The 21,031-nt window shown below is 47.9% G+C and overlaps 1 protein-coding gene and 1 pseudogene across 7 annotated transcripts in view; both read left to right on the top strand.

Annotated features, from left to right (window-relative positions):
* Positions 1-15,430, top strand: part of HDAC4 (histone deacetylase 4) — a 170,095-nt gene extending 154,665 nt beyond the window's left edge. For all 7 annotated transcript variants that reach the window (XM_088167569.1, XM_014889888.2, XM_088167565.1 and 4 more), the window contains exons 23-27: positions 2,826-2,944; positions 4,486-4,619; positions 8,279-8,363; positions 9,413-9,554; positions 9,986-15,430. In XM_088167569.1, coding sequence (XP_088023695.1) covers positions 2,826-2,944; positions 4,486-4,619; positions 8,279-8,363; positions 9,413-9,554; positions 9,986-10,025 — 520 coding nt within the window. In that variant the 3' untranslated portion in view covers positions 10,026-15,430. The remainder of the gene's footprint in view (positions 1-2,825; positions 2,945-4,485; positions 4,620-8,278; positions 8,364-9,412; positions 9,555-9,985) is intronic.
* On the top strand, positions 14,473-15,670 carry LOC148223101 (uncharacterized; annotated as a pseudogene).
* Positions 15,671-21,031: the final 5,361 nt, after the last annotated feature.

The raw sequence follows: 21,031 nt of genomic DNA, 5'->3' as shown, positions 1-21,031 counted from the left end.
ATTGGGGAATTGGCTAATGCCAGGCTAAAAATTGTTCATTCAGCCTTCTGGAAAATAGATCTAAAATTGCATTTATTTTTGTTTCCTCTCTCCCAAGTGATTGCAGAACACAATGGGGAGGTTTTGCTGGTTGCAGCCATCAGTTTGCTCTTGTGTAGAGCTGTTCAGCTCAGCTGTAACCAGGCAAATAAAGAGATTTCATTTATTTTAAGCAAGCAAAGCAAGCCTCTGAAATTTGGGAATTTCACTTTTCCTTGATTTTTAAGAAATTCTACGTGGATGGAATGAATATTCATTGTTAGGAATATTCATTCCTCAGTGAATAACTTTACAGCCACCTCAGCCATTCCTTGAAAGATCCAATTCCAGGCAGAACTGCTTATCTCCTGGGTAATAATTTGAATTTCTGGCTTTTTAATAGTCTCGTCAGCAGAGCAAAGCCATGGGGCTGTTTGCAGTTTGTTTCATCTGCAGAGTTTGGCTGTACTGGGGTGGATCTGAGCAAAGGGGCTGGTTTTATCTGTGGACAAGGGAAAATGAAAAAGCAAAAAGCTGGATGAGATGTGTCCAAAAGGCTGTCCACAGACGGAATCTCAGAAACACACCGGTTTTTTGTCATTTTTTTCTTACAATTAAAAGGGCAAAGTGGTGGAATGCTGGCTTTGACCCTCCTGGATCAAGTTTTACATCAGTGGAGAGCATCAGACAGAGCTGGGGCTGTGGCTTTGGGATGCTGGTGTCCTACTGGAATTAGGAAGAAGGGCTTTTCCTCTCCTAAAGCTGCCCCTGGCAGGGTTCAGGGTTAGCCCTGGGGGCCGTGTGGCTGTGCTGGAGGTGTCACTCTGTCGCTGTCACCCACAGCCACCTCCAGCTGCCCGTCACCAGCTGCCCCAGGATCCTCTGTGATTGGCAGGATTGGATACCCGGGGTGCCAGGGGTTGGGATGAGATGGTGTTTAAGGTCCTTCCCAGCCATTCTGTGCTCCATATGCTGGCCCACGGCTGAGAATCCCTGTGGGTCCGTGATCCCATGGGTTGCTCAGTGCTGATGGGCCATCCCCACCCCTTGGGGGTGCAGGTTTGGGCTGGCTCTGGTGATCCCACGCTTCCACTGAGATCCCAGCAGCTCCCACGGCGTCGGAATTCGAGGGGGTGGGGAATAAATCTGATGATTTGAGCAGTTTTCTTTGGGTTAGGAACGAGAGAGCTCAGCAGCACTTCAAAGCTCAGGGAAAATAAGCCCTTGGCTGCTGCACTTGCTCTGGAATTGCTGCTTCAGGCCTTGGGGAAGGGGGTGGCTTCTCCTAAAAATTTCTGTGGATTCTACCAAACTGTAAAGTCACCAGCCACAACTGTGCTCTTGTCTTCCTCACGCAGTCATCCCCCCAAGGCAAAATGGAGAGGGGCAATCACGCCGTTAGAGGAGAAAATTCAAATTCCTTGTTGGGATTTTGTGCAGATTAAGGGAAAATTATATCCCTTTTTTCTCGCAGAGGTCTCCGTGTCTGAGTGCAGCCATCGGCAGCAGTTGCAGGAGGCTCTAGAGTTGCTGTGGCAAAAACTGGGAAAAAAAATAAAGCTGGGAGGTGATGGGGCGGGGTTTGGTGTCTGGGTGCCTGTCCCTGCTCCGTGGTGGCAGTGGAGACTTGGGGATGGGTTTGCTCAGTGCCTGGCAGAGGTTGATGCCCCGTTAAAAATAAACTCAAGCTCAGCTGGATGTCACGAGCTGCTGACTGTGGCAGATGTCTCATGGCTGTTTAATATCCTCATGGCAAAAACCAGGGAGCTTTTATGAGCATCCTGATAGCACTTGAGCCATCTCAGCACGGAACAGGCCCCCCTGGGCTCTGTTTTTAGAGCATCACATAAAGACTCAGTAAAGAGTGAAGTTCTCATGTGTGCAAAGATATTTACAGGTCCATGCTTTGGGATGTGGGTAAAATACCTTCAGTTCCTGCTGTAGAAAGTTATCCTGGCTGGTGGCTGTTCCTAGGATGGGGAAATGGGAAAATTACAGGTCAGGTTGCCCTAGAGATGCATCCAGAATTCAGTAGGTGCAGTTACAGTGGAAAAAACATAATTTGGGAAGTGCTTCTTGATGTGGGGAATGGGATGTTACAACCTCGTGTTGGTTTTGAGGAGAAATTGTGGAGTTTGGAGAGAGAGAAGTCAAAGGAGAAAAAGGCCTTTTGGTGAGAAACCCCAGGAACAGACCCCTTGTTTCATTTAAATACAACTTGAACCATCAATAGGATGGGGATGCTGAGCACTTCCATCCATTTCTTAGTGAACAAAACGTCAGAGGATGGGGAACTGGCATTGGGAGAGGTGGATTTGGGTGAGAAAGCAGCGTTGGCAGAAGTGGATTTAGCTGGGATATTTGCATTCTAAATCTGTTCTGCGCCATGGATGCAGACAGAGGATGGGACACTCCCAGCTTTTCATTGTGGGAAATGAGAAGTGCAGCAAGGAAGGAATCACTTAGCAAAGCCTAGAGGAGATGTTTTGGGGGAGGACTTGAAGATAATGCCATGGGGTGAGGTTTCCCAGGTGGTTTTGCAGCCTGTGCCCGATGCCCTCGTATTTTACCCTTATTCCCATGTACGTAAAGCAGGATGTGATCCCAAATGGGCAACACAAGGGGTGACAACTCATTGGAGGAAATCTCAGAGAGTGCAGGAGTTCTTCCAGCCTGGCTCTCCTAAAATTAGGGAAAGAGATGGGCTTTGCTGCCATGGAATAAGGGTTTGGTGAGAGAGTGGGAACACCCCTGCCTTTGCTCAGGAGCCTCCCTAACACGTGTGCTGTGGATATTTTGTGTTGCAGGACAGTAGTGATGCCCATTGCCAACGAGTTTGCCCCAGACGTTGTTCTGGTGTCATCTGGTTTCGATGCTGTGGAAGGGCACCCCACACCCCTTGGAGGATATAATCTGTCAGCAAAATGTAAGTGGGGGCTTTACTTCTGCTGCTGTCCTTAAAGGATTAAAGGAGAGTGTTCCCAGATTTTACTTTGCAGGATCTATTTCAGATCTTTCATTTCAACGGCAAAACTTCCATCCTTTTTCTTTGAATTTTCATGGCATTTATCTTTTTATAATGCATATTTTGGCTTGGTTGAAGCCTTAATTTTATTCTTTTTTTAACATTACATATTTCAGCTTTGAAATATTCAATATGTAATATTATGTAATTTATTTGTAGTCACATCTCTGCTAAATTAAAGAGTTTTGCTGGCATTAATATAAAATTGCAGAAAAGGCTATACCAGCTGTAAACATTCTCGTTGCTACCACAAATCCATTTCTTCCTTCAGGACACCTTATTAAAATTTTGAGCTGAATATTTCTGCTCCCCACCTTTGAATTAATTACAGAGACACACAAACCCTCCTCTTTGCTTCGGGTCTGGGATGTTTTTGGGAGATGCACTGAAATCCCCCCCAGGTTATGTGGAGTTCACCTGGCACCATTTCATTCAAATGAGTCCAGAGGACAGTTTTTCTTGCAAAAAGGGTTTTATTATTATTTTTTAAGAGTTTGTTCCAGCCAGGAAGGTTGTTCTCTACAGTGAACTTTAAAACCTCGTAAGGGAGCTGAACCTATAAACTTTATATAAGAATAAAGTGCAATAGGTTTACAGGAGACAAGTTCCTTGAGATATCCAGAAACAGTTGGGAAAGGGAAGGTTTTGTTTACCTGCTGTTTCAATTTGCCATGCTCTGCTCCTCTCACAAAGCCAGTTATGGGCTCAGCAGTGGATGTTTTTCATTGCCTGTTAATTTGTTAATTTGTCCACTCGCAAAGGCGTTTGCTCCAAAGTGGAAAGCAGGGAGTGGAGATGGAGGGGAGAAATTCCCTGGCTTTTCCTTTGTTTGGCTTTTAGATTTTTTTTTTTTTTTCCTTCTCCTGGAGGGGGAAGGTTGCTTTGAGGACACATTTTTTAAATCCTCGCCGCTTGGTTCTGTTTTGTTTAAAGGGGGCAGAAATGTATTGTGTGTCATCTGATCAAAGTGCCGCGTGCCCCTGGAATTTTTATAGCATATTATGGACGGGAAGAGCCGTCTGCTGAGAACGAGATGTCAAACCTAAATCTCTCTGGGGCACTGCTCTGCTACTATCCCGACCCAAACTGGGCTTATTCCTCTTCCTCCTCCTTCCCCCAAAGCAGCATCCAGCAGAAATCCGTCCCTTTCCCTGCTTCCATGTTGGCTGCTGGCTTTAATTTGGGGTGCTGAGGGGTGGCAAGGGGATGCTCTCAGCCGAGGTGGTGCTTGGTGGGGGACACATGGATCCATCCCAGGGAAGCCGTGGCTGGAATGAAAAAGCCCAACCTGGCTCGTGTTATGTGCCAAGCCCTTTCAAATCCCCGCTGGGTTTTTAATGTGATGTAATTCCTCTCCCTAATTCTTTGATCCTCCGCCAGGAGCCTGATTCCAGCCGCCACCTTTGCCCTTCTCCTGCATTTCCTCTGTTCCCTCGTTGCAGGCTTCGGGTACCTGACGAAGCAGCTGATGGGGCTGGCTGGGGGCCGCGTCGTGCTGGCCCTCGAGGGTGGCCACGACCTCACCGCCATCTGCGACGCCTCGGAGGCTTGTGTGTCTGCCTTGCTGGGAAACGAGGTACAGGCACCCCCAAAACCTCCTTTCCCCATGGCTTGGGGCATCTCATCCTCCCCTCTGCCAAGTTTCTGTCGGGGTTTCGTGTCCTTCTGACACGTGGTGTTTTAAAGAATGTTTGTTTTGTGCTCAAAAACCACCTGTGCTTTGCAGTCCATGCGATGAGGGAAACAGCTAAGAATGATTTTTTGGGTTTGTTCTTTCTCCAAATAATTTACTTTGTGCTCTTTGAAAAACATCTCTTTTAATTAATTTCTGAATTTGTTGTGCAAGCCTTCCCTTCTCTTTGTCCCCCTCTCTAGTCCTACAGCCTATGCCTGTTGCATGGGGCAGCTTGCTTGACATGGTTTGAAGCTGCATTTTTTTCCTTGGAGTTTCATTTTCTTTTTTCTGCACGTTGTTGTGTAGGAAAAGCCTTGGCTGTGTCAGAGAAATTGGCCAGAAAGGTTAGGGGGGGGATGGTTGCAAGATAAGAGCCAGACAGAGAAGTACAGCAAGATGTTGGATTCTTATGAGCTCAGGGTATTTTCCTACAGTGAAAACTGTAGATACTCCATCTTTTCTGCCTTTACCCCCACTTTTAGTCAGTGGGATGACAGAAGGAACACTACATCTGCACATCTTTGAAAGCCCTGCAGGGATGGTGACTCCACCACTGCCCTGGGCAGCCTGACTCAATGCCTGAGCACACTTCCAGTGAAGGAATTTTCCCTAATATCCAACCTAAACCCCCTCTTGTGCACCTTGAAACCATGTCTGGGGGCTTTTGAGTATGGTTAGTTTGGGCTGAGGTGCAGCACCAAGAGGGGCCAAGCAGTGGGTCTGTCTCCAGTGGGAGACAGTGGGAGATTTCTGGGGAGTTCAGTGATCATCAGGTGTCTGGGGAGATGGGCAGGGAGCTTGGATCTGCATGGAGGTGTGGAGCAGTTTGACTTCCAGCCTGTTGGACAAGTGCTCTGTCTTGGAGTATCCACACTCAACATTAAGGGGGAGCCTGGAGTAGCCGAGCCAGGAGAGAAACCAGATTCATCAGAAACACCTGATCCAGCATCCCAGCTCCCAGTGTCCAGGGAGCATCCTGCTCCTTTTGCTTGGCCAGGCAGTTCTGAGAAAGCTCTGGGCACAGGGAATGGCTCCAGCCTGCACTCAGCCCTCGAGACAGCTGAAAACTCGGGAGGCAGCTGCCACATCAGCATGGAAACAGGGAGGCTTCAGTGGTGAGGCCCTGGCACAGGGTGCCCAGAGAAGCTGTGGCTGCCCCTGGATCCCTGGAAGTGTCCAAGGCCAGGTTGGATAAGGTTTGAAGCAACGTGGGATCGGGGAAGGTGTCCCTGCCCATGGCAGGGGGTACAACTGGACGGGCTTTAAGCTCCCATGTAAGCCAGACCATCCTGGGATTCTGTGAGGTGTTCATTGTAGCACCCATCTGTTTTAAGTGGTCACCAAAGACAATTCCTCTGGCTCCATCCACCTGTGGGTGCAGGATGCACTTGGAAAGGGAAGCAGTGGGAATAACACCTGGAGGATGTCATTCCTCCTGCTCAGTGTGCTCCTAAGATCACAGGAGGCTGACTGCAACCACATGCAGTAAAAAAGTGCTTGATCCAAGCCATGGATGTGTTTGGGAGTGTGAGGCTGTGGGGAGAGCTCAGCACTCAGGATACCTTGGCTGTTGTGAGCTGTCTGAGTGGTTTCATTGAGCAGAGGGAATATTGATCCTTAAAGGTAAAAAACACTGATTATTTTAATAATGGCTACAAGGACGCTTAAACACAGACCTGGTCTCGCTGGTCCTAGGTGGGCTGTGCAGATAGGCTAATATTCCCTGGCTTACCCACACATCAGAAAGCAGGAAACGCTCGTTTTATCCAGGTCTTTCCTCAAACCTTTTGAAGGCAAGGGAGTCGGGGGGGAACGGCTGCAGCTCTGTGCCGCGGCCCTTTGATGCGGTTTGATCTACAGCGTGTCGGAGGATCCTGCCTGCACACACATGGACAGGCAGCTGTGGCCAGGGCAGGCTGCAGGGAGCTGGGCTGGCTCAGGAGCCGTCCTGGAGCTCCACTGGGGCTGGTAGGAAATGAGGGGAACGGTGCCAGCCCCCCGAGCGCCGGTGTCCACCAGCGGAGATCAAAACTCCCGCATGGGGAGAAGCACGGGGCGAGCACAGGAGCCCGCTCCTTTCCAACCTGCCAGGAAATGAAACCAGAGCTGGGGCTGTGCAGCTGATTACTGCTCTGGGGAGGGGCTCAGGGCTGGGGAATGGACCTGCACTGCCATGGTGGCAGAACTGTGCAAAGCTCACGGGGCTTCGGTGGAAATAAGAGGTGGGTTTGGTGAAGGGAGAGACTTTGATACAGGCTGAGAGAGTCTGGGTTGTTCAGCTTGGGGGAGGCACCAGGGAGAAATCTTCAGTGGCTGAAGCAGCTCCAAGAGAGCTGGACAGGAACTTTGGACAAGGTCATGATGGGACAGGAAGAGGAATGGTTTTAGTCCATTTTAACCACAGAAGGCAGGGTTAGGTGAAGTTTTGAGAAGGAATTGTTCCCTGTGAGGGTGGTGAGGCCCTGGGATAGGGTGCCCAGAGAAGCTGTGGCTGCCCCTGGATCCCAGGAAGTGTCCAAGGCTAGATTGGATATTGGGGCTTGTAGCAACCTAGGACAGTGGAAGGTGTCCCTGCCCGTGGCAGGAGGTAGGTTGAGATGAGTTTTAAGATTCCTTCACCCCCCAGTATTCCATGATTCCATGATTCCCAGGTCTGCTGAATCCAGTCCACACCAGTTAGCCACCATTCCTCTCCCATGACCCTGCAGAGCTGCTCAGTCCATCGTGGGCATCACTAGCCTCTGCCCTTCAAACAAGAAGGTGATGACAACCAGGTGCCTCATGCCCAGAGGTTTTTTTCTGCCTTTTCCACAGTCTGAGGCTGTTTGTGAGTGTTATTTCAGGAGGAAGAGTGTGCTCTGGAATCAGGAACGTGCTTTGTCTCAGTGTCCACCAGGAGGCCTTGGAAAGCTCTTGCTCAGAGACTCATCCAGGAGTTGCTTTTGCCTTCACTTAATGTCATACAGAAAGCAGTTTGGAGCAGAACTATTTTTAGAGTGGAGAATTAATAAAAAGTGCAATCCATAATTACTGAATCTGGAATGCAGCATCCTGTGAAGTACCTATGGAATGGCTACCATGTGCTCATAAGAGCAGTCTTGGCTGCAGCTTCTCTTGGCTTTGAGCAGAAGTTAAACTTTTCCATAGATATTTTTAACTATTAAACTCTAGCTGTTCTTTGCTGGGGAAACATATCTGGTTGGGCCTTGAGTGCTGTTTTCAGCACAGTTACCCGCAGTGGACATCTCTTGTTTTGGACAGCCCTCCTTGGAGGTTTGGGATGAATTCATTCATTAGTGGAGAAGCTGGGAGGGCAGAGGTGTCTCCTCTTCTTGGTTTTTCTAAATCAAATAAATCCTAAAACATTCCTCCAGCAGTGCTGTCAGGCCTTTCCCTGGGATGGCACAGGCATGTTCCCACTGCAGAACTGACGAGTGGGAGGTGTCCCTGCCCATGGCAGGGGATGGAATGGGATGAACTGTAACGTCCCTTCCCACCAAAACCATTCTGGGATTCAATGGTAACATGCCTTTGGTGTTCCTCTCTTTCTCTCTCTCCAGCTTGACCCTCTTCCAGAGAAGGTTTTCCAGCAGAGAGCAAATGCTAACGCGGTGCATTCCATGGAGAAAGTCATCGAGATCCACAGTGAGTGCAGCCCCACCAACCCAGCTGGTTCCCTGGGGACACCCCTTGGGTTTCTCCATCTTTCTGCCAGCTCTGTGCTCCCATCTCCCAGTTTCCTGGCAGTCACTGCACCCTGAACTGGGTTTGTGCAGCCACAGACTGGTGTTACTGTGCATGGAGCCGTGCCCAGCTAGCCCTTCAGGGGGAATTACAGAATCAGAGCACGACCGTCAGGATGATCCAGTCCTGCTGTTAACCTAACAATAATTTAAAGCTCTAAAATCTTGTAAAGGACAGAGTGTCCTTCCATTAGAGGGTGCTCTCACTTCTTCAAAAGCAATTAAGTATCTCTGCATAACACAAGTCTTGCTGGGTGTTGTGGCACCCATTAATGAGGAGTAGAGTGGAAGTGAAGCAGGTTTTCAGGCACAGGCTGGGATTCTTGGGATGTCCTGGGCAGGACCAGGAGTTGGACTTGATGATCCCTCTAGGTCCTTTCCAAGGATATTCTATGAGTTTTGCTGGCAGTTGTTGATATTTTAGGTTTATTTAGCCAAGAAGTTTAAAATCATTGCATTGATCCTTGCCTGGAGAAATTATCAGAAATTTTTTCCCCTGGAGCCTTCCCTGTGTTTTTCTCAATGCAAAAGGGTGTCAAACTGCCAACATAAAAAAATACATTGGAGGTTGAAGCTTGGGAATGCTGATCTTGGAGGTCTTTTCCAACTTTAATGGCTCTAAATACACCTTGGACTTGTTTAGTCTTCAGGGACTTGCCCACTGAAAGCACATGGCAGTCAACAGCTGGATCCAGATCTGGACTGCATCTTTCCCTCTCCTGTGGTTTTTTTTTTGATAGAGAGACATTTCCAGGTACATTTGTCCTTGGGCCTAGAAGTTTCTGAGGGATTTGAAGCGGGAAAGGAATTGTTTTTTGAGCACCTAAGGCCCTTAAAGTGAGAGTATAGATGAGATTAGTGTTCCCTGGGCAGTTCCCAGCCGGTGGCCGTGTTTGGGAAAGCAGGAGCTGGAATGGTGCCCTGATGGCCCTGTTGTCACCTGTCCCCCAGGCAAGTACTGGCATTCCCTGCAGCGTTTTGCCTCCACGGTGGGATATTCCCTGGTGGAGGCCCAGAAGTGTGAGAACGAGGAGGCGGAGACAGTGACGGCCATGGCATCGCTGTCAGTGGGCGTGAAGCCGGCGGAGAAGAGGTCAGTGGTTTCCCATCACATTTCCAGGTTAATCCTCTCCTTTCAGTCACTGCTGCTGCGTCCCCCACATCCCCTTGTCCTCTATGGTGGGTTCCCAAAAGACCTGCCAGGCTGCAGGAGAGCAGCAGAGCCATGTGCTTGCACCCTGTGCTTGCACCCTGTGCCCGAGCCTTCTGCTCCGAGCACAGCTTCGGACCCCAAAAAGAAATTTGTTTTGCCGGGGAAAACGCTAATATTGCCCAAGTGAGATTGTCCAAAAACCCTTCTCGCTGGCGAGTTTAATTCCAGGTGATCCCAGCTGGCTGAGTGGGAAGGTGGTGGGAACATAGGAGGTGAGACTTGGCACCACAAATTGCCCAACTCTGTCACTCCCAACCCTCTTTTCTCTCTCTCCTTCTTCTCCCACCCTGCCTGGCTGCGCAATCCCTCAGACCTGAGGACGAGCCCATGGAAGAGGAGCCTCCTCTGTAGCACCCACCATTCGAGCTGGAGTTCTCCTGTCCGTTCGTCTTCGTCTTGAAGCTCTGCCAAGAAGCTTTCTCTTGTTACTCCTGCGTCCTGTCACGGTTATTTCCCGAATGCGGAAGGACAGCCAGGTGTAAAAGCAAAGCAAGCGACACAAAAAAAACCGAATCTCTCTGCATCTTTGAGTCTCTTTTTGCCGAAAAAAAACCACACTGGTGAAGAGCAGCAAAGGACTGACACCTTGGGCACTCTTCCTCTGGTCCTCACCGGGAGAAGAAAGAGGAACGATGCCCAGGAAGTCTTTGGCAGAGTTGCCAAACAAAAAAAAAAAAAACAAAAACAAAAACAAAACACGAGAATAACAGAGAAATCAAAGATTCAACAACACAAATCAAACAAACCTTAACGTAAAACTGGTGCTTACAAAGTTGATTACCCACAACTGAGCAATCTCCGCTTGAACCACTCAACCCATCGTGTACTTTCTTTTCTTGGATATTTGGAAATGGCTCTTGCCTGCCTGTGAGTCAACGACAGCTCTTGTCGGAACGGGGACAAGACTGGGAGATGATGGTGAATTTTTAATGGGGAGGGACAGGGAACGAGGGACTCATCTGACACCTAAAGGAAAGGGAAGCAGAAGGGGGGGGAATGGTAGCCCAGATGGAGTCGGCTTTATTGTCTCCAAAGCCATCTGAAGATGAGTTTGTGCCTTTTTTTTTAATTGATGGATTTGGTGCAGCTGGATTTTCTGAAGTTTGAGGAACAATGCCTTAAGTAAAAATTAATTAAAAAAAAAAAAAAGAAAAAAAAAAAAGAAAAAAAACCCACACAAAGAATACAGCAGTTCCTGAATATTTTTCCTCTGGTTGGGAAAGCCAAGGACTGCCATCAGGAAGGAAGACTTTTTGGCTTGTGCTGGCATGATGGTGGGAAGCAGGCATCAGCTGAACAGAGCGTCTCCAAAAACTGTCGACAAGTTTGAATTTGTTTTGTTTTCTTTCATTGATGTTTCAGAGAAAAAAAAAAAGGAAAAAAGAAAAAGAAAAAAAAAAGGAACAAAATTAAGGTAGTTGCCAAGAAAGTGGCAAATACTGTTGGGTCTTTGAAATTCAACCATTTTTAACAACCAATTTTCAAATGTTTTCTCTCTCTTCTACATTATCTAGTAATTGAACTTAACAATTTGGTTGTTGAAGCATGTATTAGACACAAATGCAGGTTTTAAGACTGGAATGCTTTTTATTAAAAGCAACTAGCATGAGATATTGCTTAAATTGTTAGGTATAAATATATATATGTGTATAATGTATATTCCAAATGTATTCCAAGCTTAGAAACCGGATTCCTATGAATTATTGAGAAAAATATTTATGATGCATTTATAGAAAAAAGAAAAAAAATATATGTAATAAATGCATACTCTAACAGTAGCCATTGGAAGTTCCCTAGGGTCAGATTTGGGAATTGTAACAAGGTCAAAGGTGCTTTTGGAAAAGGATCCAGGTTGAAACTTGAGGACTTTTCAGGTGTCAGGTTGGGAAGTTTTTCAGAAAGCCAACACTTTAGCCACTGGGCAACTACCCTAAACATTTGTATTTTAATTTAAGGTTTTTAGTTGTGATCCTTTTCTAACAAAAACAAGAAAAAAAAAGAGTTTTTTATAGCAAAGACGCTGAATTTGCTGTTAATTTTTATATGGATATTTCCCGAAACCCTCCGGAAGCCTTGTTTGTGTGACTCTGATATTTCTTTTTCCATTTGGCAGGTTGCCTTTCCGAACGGCAATAGCATCTAAACCTTTCTTCCTCCCTCTTTTCTTGCTTATAATTACATGGATTTTCCTTTTATTTTTTTTTTTTTAATTTTTTTCTTAAAATTTATTTTCTATATTGTTTTCTCTCCTTTTCCTCAACTCTTTTGTACAGTGAGCAGATTTCTGCAGGTGTAAGGAACTGTGGGCTGACTGACAGAGTTTGTTTTTTTCTGGGAAAGGGTGTGTTTTACCGAGGAGGAGGAGGAGGAGGAGGATGAGGGACCGCAATGGGCTCTTTTGTTGTACCAATTCCGCCGACTGTATATTTCCTCAGCTCTCTTGTAGTAGCTATGTAAAGAAAATAAGGAATTTTCTTACCTGGTAGCATTCGGTGGGCGACGCCTTTGTCCAGCCCGTGGCTCCTGGCGCTGCCTGTCCTCGGGAAGGCTCCTCGGACACTCCGGGACTGCTGGCGTTTTCTCTCCGCCTCCTTTCTCCCTCTTTTTCTCCCCTCTTCTTCTCCTTCTTCTTCCTGGCGCTGGGAAAGGGGTTTGGAGGCTTTTTTTTTTTTTTTTCACTCCCCCACCCCGAGGAGGTCATTGCCTCCTGGGAATGCCGGGTGGGAGAGCAAAGCATCTTCACAGGGATGGCGCTCCCGGCGCGCCTTCCTCCAGCAGTGTAGGACAGCACATCCCTCTTCCCAGCATAGCTTCTCCTTAACCACCCTTCCTTCTTTTATCCTGTTCCCATGGTGATTGGCGGGGTTGCTTCCAGTAACTTCTCTTCTTTCCAGTTCTTGAAGCAGCCGCTTTCGTTCCGTTCAGGACTTGCTGGCGGGAGGAATTGGGAGCATGACCCCACTCTGGAGGCTTTTGTTTCCTTCCTCGCTTTCTAGCGCAGTTTCAAAACCAAACACTACAGTATTTGAGTTGTGCAAACCCAAGTACATCCTGAAACCCCAAAAAGCCCCGGTGGCAAGGCCCGTCCTTGGCGTATCCTAAAAAATCCCCCCCGCGTGAGAGCACCGCGTACCTGGGGATGTTGTGGTTTGGGGTTTTCCTCCATCTGACCACGCTGCTGCTGTGATCTCAGATCCATCCAGAATTTGGTGACTGACGTGGGGTTGTGCTCCCTGTGCCATGGGCAGTGCCCGTGTTTACTCCTCCCTTTGTGTTGTCAGCTCTTCCCCGGAAGGTTTTTGACATTTCTCCTCCCAGTCATGGCAAAGCTTTTTCCTTCCTTTTTGTGTTCCTGGGAGCCGCCGGCCGACCGTGCTGAGCCAGTTCCTTTGGAAAACCTGGAGGAGCTTGTCAGGATGCCTCCTTCCTTCCTTCTTTCCTTCCTTTCCATCCTTTCCCTCAGCTTTTTGCTGGGACGTGAAAAGTTTTCCCGAGACGACAGAGCTTGTCTCCTCCAAACTCCCGGCAACGTGGATTTATTTTGCAGCATCCCCCTTTTCCCTGGGAATGCTCTTCCCTGGGCTGTGACCTTCCCTGGGGATGCTCTTCCCTGGGGATGCTTTCCAGGCCCAGTGCTGGCGTGGAGAGAGGGGAGGGAGCCCTCGTTTTGAGGCTCTCCAGGGTTTTTTTCACTTTTTTGAGCCATTAAGCTTCTTCATTTCAGATGACTTTGCCAGGGGCGGCCGTGCCAGCAGGGTGGGAGCCCGGGATGCTCCTGCATCCCAGCACCTGCTGCCCAGGGCATTCTTTTTACCTGCTTGGGAAGAAAAAGAACATCTTTTAATCCTCTTTACAGCAAAGTGAGGCCCAGTTTGCAGTACACAAGTAACCATTGGGGGTTTTTTTGTTGGTTTTTTTTTAGGGTTTTTTTTTGTTTGTTTGTTTGTTTGTTGGTTTGGTTTTTTGTTTTTTGTTTTTTTTTTTTTACTTTCGATACAAAACATTCCTTTTTTTTTTTATTAGTCATGGTCATGTATTCATTCCATTCTTCCTTTTGTAAACTTTTTTGGGCCCACGTTCTTTTACGGGCATTGATATATATAAATATATATATAAATATATATGAATATATTTTTTTAAGTTTCCTACACCTTGAGGTTGCATGGTCTGTAAGGTTGGCATGTCTTTATATTGTATACAGATTTTGCACGCCAAACTTGGCAGCTTTGAAAACGATAATGAGAAAAAAAAAACAAAAACAAACTAAAAAAATAAGAGGTGGTTTGGGGTTTCTTTGGGTTGGTTTTTGTTTTGTTTTGTTTTGATATTGGTTTTTTGGGTTTTTTTTCCTCTCGTGGCATTTGCGGAGACTAAAGGTTGGGATGTTGTTGTCACACACTCACCCACACAGCTACACACCAAGGAAGGAGAGTGGGAATTCTTTTCTTCTTTTTTTCTTTTTTTTTTTTTTTTTTTTGAGTCTTACTGAACTTAATAAGAAGAAATTGTGCTTTTTATTGTTAAAAAGAGTAAATAAATAAAAGACAAAAAGGACTGCTTAAACATTTCTCATTTTAAGAAGAAAAGAAAAAAACCTAAGAAGTTTATCTAGCACTTGTGACTTACCAATAATAGAGTTTATTGTATTTATGTGGAAACAGTGTTTTTAGGGAAACTACGCCGAACACACCAAGTAAACTGCCTGTGTCATTATTATTATTATTGTTATTATTATTATTATTAATTTCCTTTGGGTTGGTGTTTTTGCTTTGATTTCTCGGCTGGGTGGGGAGGTTGGATGCAACCCTTGTGTCAACACATGGAGTCGTTCATTCCGAGGAGCCGGACGGAGGGATGGATGGATGGGATGGATGGATGGATGGATGAGGAGGACTTTAAAGAGTTAACTCTTCAGCACAGCTGCGTTAACTTTTTTAAGAAATTACTTTTACATGATGTATTATTGCTCGGTTTCACTTTAAGCAGTCGTGTACTGTGCAACACTGTGGTTTAAAAACGAGACTTTACAGCGAAAGGCAAAACGTGTTTCTTCATTGTCATGAAGTTGGGCTTGTTCTCAGCTCATCTTCACTTTGTCTTTGATATTGATGATGAAAAAGAAAAAAAAAAAGTATCCTATTGAAAGAAAATAAATTAACACTTTTTCTGTGCTCCATAGTGGAGGCGCTATTTTCCAATTTATGAGGATGACAAACTTATATATATAATATATATATAAAAGTGGGGGGTGGGGACGGGGGGGAAGGGGTTGAAACATTATTCACCCGAGAGCTTATTACAGATATGTAGTATCAAAAAGTTGTAACTATATTATATTCTACTTTATACCTATACATGCTCAGTATGACGTCACCATTGGTAGCAGCTACCGGTTTATGCTGTAATTTAGACACAATTTCACTCTTCTTGTATGGACCCTACTTTCAGTGATGGTAGCATTCTTTGTGCTCGATTTTCTGATGGTCCTTTCTTTTAAATTGGTGGTTGGAATATTTTTCTCATTCTTGTTTTTTTCTTTCTTTGTTCTCACTTTATTTTATTTTTCTCTTTTCTCTTTATTTTTTTTCCTTTTTTTTTTGTTTTTTTTTTTTTTTTTTTTACTGGCCAATGGTGTCTTTCTCTGACAGTACCGACTTCAATTTCAACTTTATTAGGAGTCCAGTATTTTGTACCACATTATGACAACTTGTTATTCTTGTGGTGTAAATAAAAGAAAGAAGTTAATTATAATATCACCCAGTTTTCTGCTGCTGATCTTCTTTCCTTCCTTTGCTGGGACGAGATGTTTCATCTGCTGGGTTCTTGGTGTGTCGTGGAAGGAGGTCTTGGTGTCAGAGTGGGTTTTTGGGCAAAACATACCCATGTCCATGTTGGGGTGTTCATGGAAAAGTTCCTGGAGTTTCCCAGTTTCCTGTGGCTCCCAGGTGCATGTTGACAAATGCCAGCAAGAAACCAATTGAGTTTCCAGCTGAAGCAGCTCCACCTTTACACCTTTCACGGCCTTTTCCATCTAGTATATTCCCTCTCGTTGGCTTCCTGCTTGTCTCTGGAGTCCCCTGAGCCATCCAAAAGCCACCTGCTCCACTTGTGCCACCTGCAATTGCCCTGTGGCCACAAGGGAGACAGCCACGCTTCGGTCCTGGGCTCCTTCCAGTGGCTGCCCCGGAGCAGCAGCAGGCTGGTGTTCACCCAGGGGTGACCAGGGACACGGGAGAGCTTGCAGGGAAAACTTGGGATCCTCACGATTCCCCCAGCAGTGGAGCGTCCCCTGCTGCTCCAGCATGATTCCTGGGAATCACGGAATGGTTTGGTTGGAAGGAGCTGGGACGTTCCCTCTCATCCCACCCCTGCCATGGCAGGGACACCTTCCACTGTCCCAAGTGCTCCAAACCCCAGTGTCCAACCCGGCCTTGGACACTTCCAGGGATCCAGGGGCAGCCACAGCTTCTCTGGGCACCCTGTGCCAGGGCCTGCCCACCCTCCCAGGGAACAATTCCTTCCCAATATCCCATCCATCCCTGCCCTCTGGCAGTGGGAAGCCATTCCCTGTGTCCTGTCCCTCCATCCCTTGTCCCCAGTCCCTCTCCAGCTCTCCTGGAGCCCCTTTAGGCCCTGGAAGGGGCTCTGAGCTCTCCCTGGATCCTGTATTTGTGCAGAGTGTGAGTGTGGTGATTGTTTTAGGACCATGATCTGGGAGTTCCAGCCTGGCTGGGAGGGCACCTTCAGCTCCCTGGAGTTGGAGGAGCTAATTTCTGGGAGTGAAATCCCACTGCTGGGTGGTCCAGCTGAGGCAGAGGTCTTGTTTGGAGGGGTGGGAGCTGTTTCAGACACAAACCCAGCCCCTGTGCCAGGCATCTCCTCACCTGGAATGCTCTGAGCTCACTGTGGGCACAGGGACATAAACCTGAGGGCAGGGTTAAGCTCAGTGCTGTGGCACCTGCTGCTTTAGCCACGGGAGTTTTTACAGCCAGAAATCGGTTAATCCCAATGAAAATGACATTATGCTGCAAGGAATGTGATCCAACAGGATTTTGAGGCGGTTCCCTTGTGGCTCCTCCTGTGTGAGCCCATGGCTGGGTGTGAGGGATGGATGCCCGGCCTGGCACTGGGACACCCTTCCCAGGGCTTTCACTGGCTTTCATTTTCTTAATTTCACTTGTTTTCCTAGTATTTTTAAAGGAGGAAGAGGCAGTTTCTCCCTCTGGGCAGCAAGTCAGGGCTTTGTGCTTTAGATGTATGCCTGTGGCAGTGGGAGCACTGCAAGGGGAAGAAAAGGGTCCAATATTAAATGTACAACCTGAGCACGTGGTGGGGCAGGAGTTCCATCTGTGCCAGCAAAACATCCTGGATTTATGATGGGATTTGGATCTGGGTGGAGTAGAAACCTTTTCCTAGGGTGGGGTCGATCTCTTAGGGAATTCTCTGAAGCTCACTCGGGGACCTGAGATTCGTTTGTTGTCCCTGCCTGGATGTGATGTGTTGGTATAAGCTGTAAAGTTGCCCTGGGATAGAGAAAATGCTGGGGAAAACAGTGTGTGGAGTGAAATTCCAGGGGAATTCCTGGCAGGAAGAGGCTAGGAAGTGTTTCAGGCTGTTTCCCTGGAGGAAAATCCTGTGATCATTGATGGAAAGGTGCAATAACAGGGCCACGTCCAGGAATGCAAGAGCTTTCTGCCTGGCCATGGGGGAAAAGGCTGAAGCTGGGCCGAGGCAGGAGAAAGTTCATGGCAAGAGGGACACGAAGGGGCTGGAGCTCTGGAGGTGCCTGAAAAACCAGGGGTGAGAGCAACAGAGAATTTATCTTAAGAATTGTGGCAAAAAACCCAGCTCCCCAGGCTGTGGGGAGGGCACAGTCTGCCTTTTCCCAGCAGCACAGGCTGGCAAAGCCAGTTCCTGCTGAGGATGGGGAATATATTCCCATTCCATGACTGTGCTAATGGAAGGCTTCAGCAGGAACAGAGCAAATCCCGACCTAATTACAGGCTCTGAGGGAAAGGACTCCTGGCTGGGGAACACAGAGAGGGGCCAGGTGTCTTCTGGATGCCCACGAGGGAAAAGCAAACCTCTGCCCACGTTTACAGCAAATTAAATGGTTCCAGTAGCAGAAGGAAATGGTTGGGGATGCAACAAAACCACCCCAAAATCTCGCTGCTGCACAGCAGAAGTGAGGAAAACCTTTCCTGTGTAGATTGGATTGCACAGCCAAAGCATCAGTGTGCACAAGCCACAGGCAGGTGTCCTTTATCTGATTTATTACAGGCTCTTTTGAATATTTTTAATTTATTTTTAAATTAATTTATTCCTCTGCCCTAAGGGAAGGGTTTGGAATCATAGAATCACAGAAAGGGACTTTAAAGATCATCTTGTTCCAGCCCCCTGCCATGGCCAAGGACTCCTTCTTCAAATTCAGTGCAATTAAAGGGGGAAAAAAAAAAAAAAAAAAGATTTTTACTGTATTTAGAAGGATGAGGGTGCAGACAGAATGGTGCATTTGTGCTATATCAAGGCACAATTATCCAATGGTCACCAGCTTCAGAGCGCCTGCAGGAACAAGAAACCTGTTTCCCATTAAATCAGGAAGGGAACGGGGAGCAATTCCTGGATTTTAAAGGCGATTAAATACCCAGAGTCCTTGAGCAAGCTTTCAGAATTTCACTATTCAATTACATATTTGAGTTTGAAGGGGAGGGGAAAAAAATACAAAACCCCAAAAATCCCTCCTTCCCCGCTAGCAGAGAGCAATTCCTGCAATCCCCCCCCAATCCCCGTGGATAATGCAGGCAGTGCGGGCTTAGCAGCCGCCTTTGAGCCGGCTGGGTTCAGGCGGTGGTGAGCGGCAGGAATTTCTGCAGCCCATTTATCCAGGAGGAGGTCCCGGCGCTGCTGAGGGTCCCCGAGCCCAGCCCAGCCCAGCCCTGGCAGCGCCGCTCCCAAATCCTTCTGTGCGGCGAAAAAAGCAGGAAAAGCTGGGGATGAAACCAAAGGGATGAAATGCGGCTTTGGGAAAGGTGGAGAGAACTCTGAGTCTGCAAGAGAGGGAAGCTGAAGAGGAGAAGGGGGAAAACCTCGCTGGGAGCATCCCGAGCCCATCCCAAACCCCTGCCAGGGCTACGGAGCAGCCAAGGGAAGAGGGGCTGGCTTTTAGGGAATGTCCCCAGGCTGGAGCAGCCAAGGGAAGAGGGGCTGGCTTTTAGGGAATGTCCCCAGGCTGGAGCAGCCAAGGGAAGAGGGGCTGGCTTTTAGGGAATGTCCCCAGGCTGGAGCAGCCAAGGGAAGAGGGGCTGGCTTTTAGGGAATGTCCCCAGGCTGGGGCAGCCAGGTGCCCAGCGCCACCTCTGGGGGATGCAGCTTGGGGGGAGGAGGAGGAGGAGGAGGAGGAGGAGGAGGAGGAGGAGGAGGAGGAGGCTGAGGAATATCTGCGCACCCGAACTACAGAGTGGCTCTGGCTAGAAGCTGATCAGGGCTGCCTGGCTTTCCCTGGGCTGATAGATGATGGCCCCTGAGTCGCTGGGATGCTTTCCCTCGTTTTAGGGGGCAGGGGATGCTCAGCCTGTGGTTGGTGAAGCAGCTCCACGTTGGGGATAACAAATTGCCTTGGCCACGTTTATCTGCTGGGCCCTGTGCTGTGCCAGGTCCTGGGAGTGCTGAAAACGAGGCTGGAATTGAGTTATTCCGGGCGGGCTGCAGGCTAATTCCTCTTTCATCTAAAGCCTTCTCATATTTGACCTCTCTCCCCTTTATCTACGACGGGAAATTCGATTTGCACTGTTATTCCAAAACAATTCCTCTCGGTTCCCTTTGTGAGGCAGGACTGAGGGCTTGAGTATGCAGGGCTACTTCCCAGCTCTGCTGTGGAGACACTTGGAGGGGGATGGAGGGAAGAGGAATCCAGGCAGGGCAGGGAAGTGTCTGCAGATTCCATCAGGGTTCCTCCAAAATGCATCTGAGATCCCTCTAGGACACAGCTGGATCATGTCCCCATTCCCAAGGATCCTGGCTCATTGTGCCTGTGCTGCTGGGCTGCTCAGCCAGTCCTTCTTGGTGCAGACCATGCTGGAATTTTGTCTGGAGGCAGGGAAGTGACACAAAACCATGGAGCTTGGCAGCTCCCAACCTCCCCTCAGTGGGGAAACGTGGTGCCTTGGATTTATCATGGAATCACTCTCAGACCACCGAGTCCAACCATTGCCCCAGCACTGCCAATCCCACCAGTGTCTACATCCCCAAGTGCCACATCCATGTGGATTTTAAATCCCTCCAGGCATGGGAATTCCACTGCTGCCCTGGCAACTGTGCCAATGCCTGGCCTCCCTTTCAGGGAAGAAATTTTCCCTCATATCCAACCTAAGCCTTCCCTGAGGGACTGAAGGGAATCCAATTCTGGGATTCTCTGGTCCTCCTGGGCAGACAACAACCTGTGGACAACCTGCAGAAGGATTCAAGGTATTTGTGGAGACTTCCAGGTGAGATTTTGCTCTTCCCCCTTGTCCCACAGGTTTCTTCTCCTCCTCCCTTGCCCTACCTGAAAGAGGTTTTGCCTGTGTCATCCTCAGCTTTGGGACTTGAGGGAGTTGAAGATTCACAGCAAAACAACTTCCAAAACGAGGAAATGAGAGCTCACAGCAAAAATGCTCTGAAAAAATGCATTGGCTGATAGTGTTCAGGAGCAGCTCTCAAAGCAACATCTTTCTAAAGAAACTTAAAAAAAATCTCCCAGTTCTTGCTTTGCGTTGGGTGGGTTTTTCTTCCCTCTCCTCCCCCCCTCCCCTTTGGGCACAATTAAATCTATGAGCTCAAAGGAACACGTTGCATTTTGGCTGCTTGCTGGAAAAGTCAAGTGGAGTGGGAAAAGACGCCCTGGCTGCCACCAAATCCATCTGTTGGCTGAGCAGCATCACACTTGTCCTGCTGGGTGGCTGGGAAGAGCCAATTTGAGGCTCAAGTGCTTTCCCAACTTTTAACTGGGTTTTCTCCTTTTCCAGACAACTTGGATTTCGCTTGGAACCTGTCTGGCAGCGTTTGGCTTCCTGCCTGCTTGGAGCCAAGGCCTGTGGAGATTAATGACATGGAAAATGAGGAATGCTGGCCATAAAACTCTGAAATTGTGGGAAAAAGGCCACTTAGAGAGGCAGCCTCTGATGAGAAGGTGTGCAGCTGCTTCAGGGGTGGGGTTTGGGAAGGCAAAGGCTCCAGCAGGATTATTTTCCCCATCTCTGGAAGTGTCCAAGGCCAGGTTGGAAACTGGGGCTTGGACACCCTGGGATAGTGGAAGGTGTCCCTGCCCTGGAATGAGATGAGTTTTAAGGTCCCTTCCAACCCAAACCATTCTGGGATTC

This window comes from Sturnus vulgaris, chromosome 7 (genome assembly GCF_052056855.1).
Source record: "Sturnus vulgaris isolate bStuVul1 chromosome 7, bStuVul1.hap1, whole genome shotgun sequence".
Taxonomy (NCBI): Eukaryota; Metazoa; Chordata; class Aves; order Passeriformes; family Sturnidae; genus Sturnus; species Sturnus vulgaris.
This window is presented reverse-complemented; position numbering and strand designations above follow the sequence as displayed.